The sequence below is a fragment of the Tarenaya hassleriana genome, unplaced genomic scaffold, assembly GCF_000463585.1.
Source record: "Tarenaya hassleriana unplaced genomic scaffold, ASM46358v1 Cleome8, whole genome shotgun sequence".
Classification (NCBI taxonomy): Eukaryota; Viridiplantae; Streptophyta; class Magnoliopsida; order Brassicales; family Cleomaceae; genus Tarenaya; species Tarenaya hassleriana.
In genome coordinates, this window is record NW_010970490.1 from 2,320,335 (window position 1) to 2,329,668 (window position 9,334).

Genomic DNA, 9,334 nt, shown 5'->3' on the forward strand with positions numbered 1-9,334 from the left:
CCGCCACCTTATCCGCCGGTGGGTCAGCCGCAGGGTTTTGTCCCGGAATTCGGGCCGGCGGTTCACGGGCGACGGATGTGGCATTGACAGTTTTTTTTTTTTTGTCTAGTTTCGTGTTTTATTTGTTTCAGTTTGACTTTTGGATGATTTACTATGTGGATTTGTCGTTTGAACTTGTCAGTTTGGTTTTCATTTCGTTAATGGTGCACAAAAATTGTAAGTATTCCATCGTTAGAGTTTTATTAATCATGGAGGGACCCCATTATTTTAATTAAAAAAACATTAACTTCTTTATAAATTTATAAATTTTTAGATAAATTTATTAAATGTCCGCATAATAAATTCTAAAAACTTTAGTAAATTGATAATTTCCCTCAATTATAAATTTTTATAGTAAATTTACTATTGCCCCCAATTATAACATTTAGATATGAACTGTTGGTAAGAACGACACTGGAAAGAATGGATCAATCATAACATTTATATATCAGTTTTTTCAGTTATTTTTTTATTCGGTTCGGTTTTGATTTTTTCGGGTTTAAAGAATTCAGAACCGTTCGGTTTTGATGTCGGTTCGGTTTGGGTATATAGTTATGTCTTATTCGGTTTGATTAGGTTATTCGGTTAATAACCAAAATGGTCACCCCTAATGCTAATTATCCATATAATATTGGTATGGAAACATGACAAAAAAGGGTTAAGTTTTCAAGAATTTAGATCCGGAAATTATATATATAGGCAAGTATACAAAATCTTTAGTATCCCACCAAATTCATTATGATCCATAAAACAAAAATATACGCAAGTATATACAAAATCTTTATATATATATATATATATGTGTACCATCTCTTATACATGCATCGATCTCTAGACCGTGATCTACCTAACCTATACCACTTCCTGTATTTCAATGTAAGGTGCAGTCTTGAGTGAGTTTTTATATTTTTTCGGTATTAATGGTTTTGAAGAAAATGAAGTGAAACTACAAGTAACAATGTTATAATATGTTTTATTACTGGCTGCCTGTTTACTACAAAAGCAATAAATAATTAATTGTTTTTTTTGGATATAAGAATAAGAAAAAGAAAGAACTAGGGTTTTATTTCACAAAGTTAACGTCCCACTTGTAAATGAGCCTGTAATGGCCGGTGGGGTTGTCTCGGACATAGATTCCGTCATTTTTGGCGGCCCATCTGCATTCGTTCGGCGTCTCACTTCCGCAGAGACCCCTAAACCACGCGTCGTCCGCCACGAATGCGTTCCATCTCACATGGTGTTGTGGCTGCTGTGGATCCGTAGATGGCTGCAACATATACATATACATACACCAATTTATATATATATATATATGAATGATTGTGAACTTGATAATAATAGACTGCATATATATACATATATTCATATATATATATATATATGCGTGATCGTGAACTTGATAAAAATAAAATGTATATATATAGGCGAATCAAGAAAAATACATAATTTGGAGTAAACTTAATTTTATGGGAATTTTATAATTTTATTCAAAAATTTACAATATTTGTATAAAAAATAAAATCTTTTAATTGGTTGAACAATGATAGATGATCTCATATATTTATATGGAGGTCCGCCACTGTGTATATATATATATATGAATTATCGTGAGTTTGATAAGAGATTTTCAACCAAAAATGGTCTCAAGAATAGATGAATATAGTACTATACATATATATATATATATAATAGAAAAAAAAACGAAATGAAAGAGAGAAAATGGGTGCATGTACCATCCAAATCTCGCACTGGTAGATCAAGTCCGGGTTGACGACGAAGCCCAAGTTGTAGGTCTGCAATCTCTTGTCGAGGAATACGTAAGGCTTGTCGTCTCTTCCGGCAAGATCACGGCAGTGGACCTTCAACGGACCGCCGCGGTCCAAAGCATTCAGAATGTTGATGTTGAATCGTTTGTATAGCGGCAGCGCCGACACCGCACTCATCACGTTCAGTAATATCATTATACTTACTAGGGTTTTCCCCATTTTTTTTTCTTAATATCAAAGGGCAGGGGAGAGTTTTTTTTTTTATAGCAAAATTCTAATATTCAAACCACTACATGGCCTTTGAAACACAAAAATTCTGTATTTATAGACAAAAATAAGGAAAGTTCTAATTGTAAAATCTTGACAATCATGTCACTAGACAAAAATATGAAAGATTCTAATTCTAAAATTAGAAAATTTCACCGAACTCAATTTTCCTTATTTTTGTTTATAAATAATGACATTTGTGTTATTATGAAAGAATAATCCCGAATGTTTTGCAAATTTAGTATTTATAGATAAAATAAGGAAAATTTACCTTACTTAATTTTTCTTATTTTTTGTCTATAAACACTGATCTTTGTGTTATTAGGAAAGAATATTCGAAAAAAAGTAAAGAAAGTATGTATAAATAAATTAATAAAATAAAAAATATTTAGAAGATAGAAAAGAATATTTTACAATATTATGTAACGATGTCTAATAGATTTTATTCCATTCCTATACTTTAAATATCTATGCTAATTAAATAAGATATTACAGGTTTATCTTGTATGCATGTAAATATTATCATTTATTATCATGAGAAATAATAAATCTTTAAGAATATTCTCTAGTAAAATTACAAAATCTGATTTGTATAGTATTTTGATGGGAATAATTTTATTTCTAATTATTAGAATTATTATAAAACCTGATTTTGATTCGTAATTATTTTTCATTTGTATACTATTGATGGGATTAATTTCATTTGTGATTATTAGAATCATTATAAAATCTGATTTTTTAGTTTAAAAATTCTGATTTGTATAGTATTGGTGGTATCAATTGAGATTTTTTGGTTTGACAAAACTCCGAATTTTTTCACTTTAAATTTCTCATAAAAATCAATAACTATTAATTTTTGTGAAGTGCGTATCGAGTCCTCACCGTTCTCTCCGACTCACGTCCGTGCAAGAAACGAAAAAGAACACCGGAGACTTTTAACAAGTTCGGTTACCGAGTTACCTCGGGCCTACGTCTCGGCCGGAACGGCGTTGGATGGCGAATCCACTAGAACAGAACGGTAACAATCGAAGAAGATAACACGGCGGCCATCCACACAAGGTCGGAGGCTCACCGTGAAATACCAAGAGAAGAGACACGAGGCACTTACCGACCTTGTCAGCGACTCACCTTTGGCGATCGCCACCGGTTCGAGCTTCGCCGTCACCGGGAAACTCCTCCGCCGCCGCTATCTTCCTCTCTTCCTCACGATCGCCTCTGCGATCTCTTTTCTCCTCTCACCCTCGAGCACCGTGCATCCGTGTGTCTCTCGAAGAACTGAAGACATTAGGCAGAGTTTCATTAACCCTCGTCCAAAATGCGCCGTTTTCTCCAACGAGCCAAGACCCTCTCTTTGATTAAGAGGGTTCTCTTTTTCCGCCAATAGGCCTTAAAGGCCCAACAATCTCCACCTTGGTGGAGAAAGAGAAACCGGAAATAAAAACCAGCGCTAGTGGGATTCGCCGTTTCCAGCACCGATCGACTTTCGTCGATCCCTCGACTTTCGTCGGAATTTAAATACAAACTTACCTGACTTACCTCACTTACCTGTTGTACCGGAGATAGTTATATGTCGCTCTGAATCTGATGAAGCTCCCGTCGATGACCCCTCAGACCTCGTCGCCTTATCCGCCACCGACTTGCTTATCTATACCTCAAACACTCGGTAAACATGTTAGAACGTTTACCCCGATAAGACTCGAACCGAAGTCCTACCACGCGTTGCCCGACCGGCAAACGCTACCCTCGGTTGTATGACTCTCTAGACTGCCTAACTAACCCTCCTAGTAAAGTCCAAGACTATACCCGCTAGCTAACCTGAGGATTACACCCGACGTCTACCCGTCTCCTAAGTCTATCCCGACTTCCCCGAGACTAACCTGAGCCATACCACCGAACCCGCTAGATACCTAGCTCAGGATCCCCGTAGAGTCTACACTACCTATGAGTATGCGACTTCTACCCTCAGATCCTAACCTGCCAATTAAGATTGTCCCACGGTTTTGTCCCTGAAGACTCTCCTAGTCATCTACGATGCTCCACCGAGAATAAGAGACACGTGAGTGCACGTGCTCCACCTCGAGAGGGAGTGTCCTAGCGCCAACCTACATCGACACTACCCGGTGAAAAAAAAAACTCGACACCTCCCTGCTCACACCATCTCCTGAGCATCCTACCCGAGGAAGCTCCACCTAAATGTGGAGACCTCACCTCCTGACCTACCACCGAGAACCGAAGCATCTTCGGTTACTCCTCCGAGGTCAAAACGTCCTTCTACCTCGGACTCTTCCTACCTCGTCATCCGGGACCTACAACACCTTCTTGTAGTGTCCCTACCTACCCGCGAAACAACTCACTCCACCTGGTCCTTGGCCTTCTCCTGCACCCGATTTCTCGGGTTTGCCCGAGACCCATAGTCCTTCCTCCATACCCCCTTTCGGGGTATACCGAGTTAGACAATCTAACTCCATCATCCTACGATGATATAACCAGAGCCTAAAAAACGACTCAACCCGGAAGTGACTTACCCACCCTAGAAGTGATGTAACATGACACGAGGGATGAGACCGAACACTAGAGGACTTAACCCTAGGTATATTTCTACCTAGCCGTGCTTAAACACGCTCTAACCCTAGTCTATCGGTCCTAAACCTAGGTACTTCTCTACCTAATCAGACCTACAAGACCTAGAAAACACGACCTGACCGGACTTAACCTAGACACTCAACCTAAATCCGATCTAACGGACTTTAAACCAAGTCTAACCGGATATCTCCCTAGGTACATATTACCTAAACGAATTTAACACTCTAAACCAGACCTGATTGGACTTAACACAAGGTATATTTCTACCTAACCGACCTCTTAGACTTTCGCACAAATCTGATTGGACTTACCCTAGGCATAATTTTGCCTAACCGACCTATTAGGCTTGAAACATAACCTACCTTAAGACCTGATTATGTCTAACCAGATCTAACTTAAGGCTAACCGGACCTGATTACGTCTAATCAGACCTATAACACCGAGTCTACATGGCCCCCAACAAAGTCCTAATCAGTACTACAATCTCGAGTATACCCGGCCCCTCACAAAGTCCTAATCAGACCTACTCAAGTGCTATCTAGACCCTAATAGCCCTAGTTAGACAACCAAAAGCCCAAACTAGACCAGAAAACCTAATCAGACCTAAGCCAACCCTAATTGACCTAACCAACCCCTGATTAGTTACTCTAAGTCCTAGTCAATCACCTAAAAGTCCTAATCATCAAACCTAAGCCAACCCTATTGACTTACCAACTCCTGATTAGACTTTTACATCCTAATCAGATCTAAACTAAGCCTAAAGAGACCTAATTTCCCTCTGATCAGACCCTTTAAACGCCTAAAACCAACCCCTATAGATATGCCCTGATGTGATTATTAGAATCATTATAAAATCTGATTTTTTAGTTTAAAAATTCTGATTTGTATAGTATTGGTGGTATCAATTGAGATTTTTTGGTTTGACAAAACTCCGAATTTTTTCACTTTAAATTTCTCATAAAAACCAGTAACTATTAGTTTTTGTGAAGTGCGTATCGAGTCCTCACCGTTCTCTCCGACTCACGTCCGTGCAAGAAACGAAAAAGAACACCGGAGACTTTTAACGAGTTCGGTTACCGAGTTACCTCGGGCCTACGTCTCGGCCGGAACGGCGTCGACGAATCCACTAGAACAGAACGGTAACAACCGAAGAAGAGAACACGGCGACCATCCACACAAGGTCGGAGGCTCACCGTGAAATACCAAGAGAAGAGACACGAGGCACTTACCGACCTTGTCCGCGACTAACCTTTGGCGATCGCCACCGGTCCGAGCTTCGTCGTCACCGGGAAACTTCTCTTTCGCCGCTGTCTTCCTCTCTTCCTCACGATCGCCTCTGCGATCTCTTTTCTCCTCTCACCCTCGAGCACCGTGCATCCGTGTGTCTCTCGAAGAACTGAAGACATTAGGGTTTCATTAACCCTCGTCCAAAACGCGCCGTTTTCTCCAACGAGCCAAGACCCTCTCTTTGATTAAGAGGGTTCTCTTTTTCCGCCAATGGGCCTTAAAGGCCCAACAGTTTTTAAACAATAATATATAAATTATACGATTCTAAATATAACAATTAAAAATTTAATATTTATATAAAGTTGTCACTGTAATACTTATAATTTATCCCACGGCAACCACCACGTCAAGTTCTCCGTTAACGACCGTTTGACCCTCGACGGCCGTTTGACACTCTCCGTCAAGCCGGTTAGCCATCGTCCGCTTGGCGGCGATCGAGATATCGGCCAAGTCGACGATGTATATATATATATATGCATCGATTCCTGTAGTTTAATGTAAGGTGCAGCTCTTGAGTTTTTTGATATATATTTTCGGTATTAATGGTTTTGAAGAATTTGAAGTGAAACTACAAATAAATGTTATAATATGTTTTATTATTGGCTGTTTGTTTACTACAAAAGCAATAAATAATAATAATTATTTTTTTGGATAAGCATAAGAGAAAGAAAGAACTAGGGCTTTACAAAGTTAACGTCCCACTTGTAAATGAGCCTGTAATGGCCGGTGGGGTTGTCTCGGACATAGACTCCGTCATTTTTGCCGGCCCATCTGCACTGATTCGACGTCTCGCTTCCGCAAAGACCCCTAAACCACGCGTCGTCCGCCACGAATGCGTTCCATCTCACATGGTGATATGACTGTTCTGGATCCGTAGACGGCTGCAACATACACACAGACATACATCAATTATATATATATATATATATATATATATATATATATGAATGATTGTGATCTTGAAAAGAATAGAATGTGTTTATATATATAGATCGTGAACTTGATAAGACTAGAATATATTTATATATATATAGAGTGGCGAACGTACAAAAATACATAATTTGGTGTAAACTTAATTTTACGAGATATTTTATAATTTTATTTAAAAATTTACAAAATTTATATAGAAAATAAAATATTTTAATTGGTTGAACGGACAAATGATCCCATATATTTATAGGCAGGTCTAGCACTCTGTGTGTATATATATATATATGAATGATCGTGAGCTTAATCAGAAATCTCCAATCAAAAAGAGACGAATAGGGTCTAATAAATAGATGAATATAGTACAATATATAATATTAATATATATGACATAAAATATAAAAAAAAAAAACAAAATGAAAGAGAGAAAATGGGTGCATGTACCATCCAAATCTCGCACTGGTAGATCAAGTCGGGGTTGACGAAGAAGTCCAAGTCGTAGGTCTGCAATCTCTTGTAGAGGAAGACGTAAGGCTTGTCGTCTCTTCCGGCAAGATCACGGCAGTGGACCGTCAACGGACCGCCGCGGTCCAAATCATTCAGAATGCTGATGTTGAATTGTTTGTATAGCGGCAGCGCCGACACCACGCTCATCACGCTCAGCAATATCATAATACTTACTAGGGTTTTCCCCATTTTTTTTTTAATGACAAAATTCTAATATTCAAACCACCGCATAGCCTTAGAACACAAAATTCAGTATTTGTAGACAAAAATAAGGAAAGTTCTAATTTTGAAATCTTGACATAGCGTCATGTTACTAGATAAATATATGAAGATTTTTAATTATAAAATAAAGAAAATTTACCTTAATTTTCCTTATTTTTGGTTATAAATAATGACATTTGTGTTATTATGAAAGAAATATATTTGAGAATGTTTTGTAAATTCAGTATTTATATATAAAAATAGGGAAAATTCATCTTACTTAATTTCTTTTTTGTCTATAAATACTGATCTTTGTGTTATTAGGAAAGAATATTCAAGAATATTTTGTAAAGAAAATACGTATAAATAAATTAATAAAATGAATAAAAAAGCATGAGGAAGATAGAAAGAATATTTTAGAATGTTATGTAATGATTTCTAATTTAGATTTTATTCCATTCATATATTTTTATACTAATTAAATAAGATATCACGAGCTTATCCTGTACGTATATAAATATTATCATTCATTATCATGATAAATAAAAAAATCTTTAATAATATTCTCTAGTAAAATTACAAAATCTGAATTGTATAGTATTTTGATGGGAATAATTTCATTTGTAATTATTAGAATCATTATAAAATCTGATTTTCATTCGTAATTATTTTTCATTTATATACTATTGATGGTATTAATTTCATTTGTGATTCTTAGAATCATTATAAAATATGATTTTTTTAGTTTAAAAAAACTGATTTGTATAGTATTGGTGGTATCCAATGAGATTTTTGCTTTACAACAATACTCCGAATTTTTAACTTTAAATTTCTCATAAAAACCATTAACTATTCATTTTTAAACAAAAATATATAAATTGTACAATTCTAAATATCATAATAAAAAATGTAATATTTATATAAATGTATCACTGTAATGCTTATAATATATTTAAATAATAATTTTTTTAATTTATTGTGATATTTAGAATTGTATAAAATATATATATATATATATATATATATATATATATATACGTGTGTGATTACATAAAGCGGAGGTTGATATAGCATGTCATCTCCTTTTCACGTCCTCAAAAGTTGGTCTGTCCCATCACCTCGTCTATCTCATCATCACTCCCCTACCTGACTGGCTGATTGAAGGTGGGGCTGGGCGTGGGTGGATTCTTGGAGCTATCCGGACTCCATCTCATCTTTTCAATTTCCAAAACATCATTATCTTGGTTTCGGCAAATCAATGTTGGATTTGGATATATTTCTTAAAAGTCAAATCTCAGATATTTAGATTTGTATAAAATATATATATATATATATATATATATATATATATATATTTGTTTAAATTTATCACGTTGATAATTAATTTTAACTATATCATTTGTCTACAAATTTATTATATTAAGGGTGATTTATATAAATATTTATATAAATTCTAAATATTACAATATAATGAATTAAAATAAATATTATTTTTATTGTAATTATATAATTATATAATTTATATACATTTTTCTTCAAATTTTTATAAATTTTTATATACAAACCAAATAGAATATTATTTTTGAATAATTTAGATGTGATAAAAAAATGGAATAGAGTTGATACTTGGGTTGAATAGACGAAGATTTCGGATTTGATTTGGAAGCAGAAGAGATAGTCTTATAGTATTCCAACCAAGTCAAATACTATTTGGGTTGAATAGACGAAGATTTCAGAGTTTTTAGAATTCAAAAAAA

At 35.5% G+C, this 9,334-nt stretch overlaps 2 protein-coding genes across 2 annotated transcripts in view; one reads left to right on the plus strand and one right to left on the minus strand.

Moving 5' to 3' along the window:
• Positions 1 to 136, plus strand: part of LOC104803088 (protein SRC2-like) — an 821-nt gene extending 685 nt beyond the window's left edge. Inside the window, exon 2 of the mRNA XM_010526966.1 lies at positions 132 to 136. Coding sequence (XP_010525268.1) covers positions 132 to 136 — 5 coding nt within the window. The remainder of the gene's footprint in view (positions 1 to 131) is intronic.
• A 900-nt stretch (positions 137 to 1,036) lies between these two features.
• On the minus strand, positions 1,037 to 2,037 carry LOC104802550. Its single transcript, XM_010526200.2, has 2 exons — positions 1,773 to 2,037; positions 1,037 to 1,306 (listed from the first exon to the last, which is right to left on the minus strand). The coding sequence occupies exons 1-2, from the start codon at positions 2,022 to 2,024 to the stop codon at positions 1,103 to 1,105; spliced, it is 456 nt and encodes a 151-aa protein (XP_010524502.1). The 5' UTR covers positions 2,025 to 2,037; the 3' UTR covers positions 1,037 to 1,102.
• Positions 2,038 to 9,334: the final 7,297 nt, after the last annotated feature.

Coding starts and splice junctions, on each gene's coding strand:
- LOC104802550 (XM_010526200.2), bottom strand. CDS start 2,024: ATGGGGAAAACCCTAGTAAGTATAATGATATTACTGAACGTGATGAGT. Junction 1,307..1,772: donor ACCAGTGCGAGATTTGGATG/GTACATGCACCC, acceptor TATATGTTGCAG/CCATCTACGGATCCACAGCA.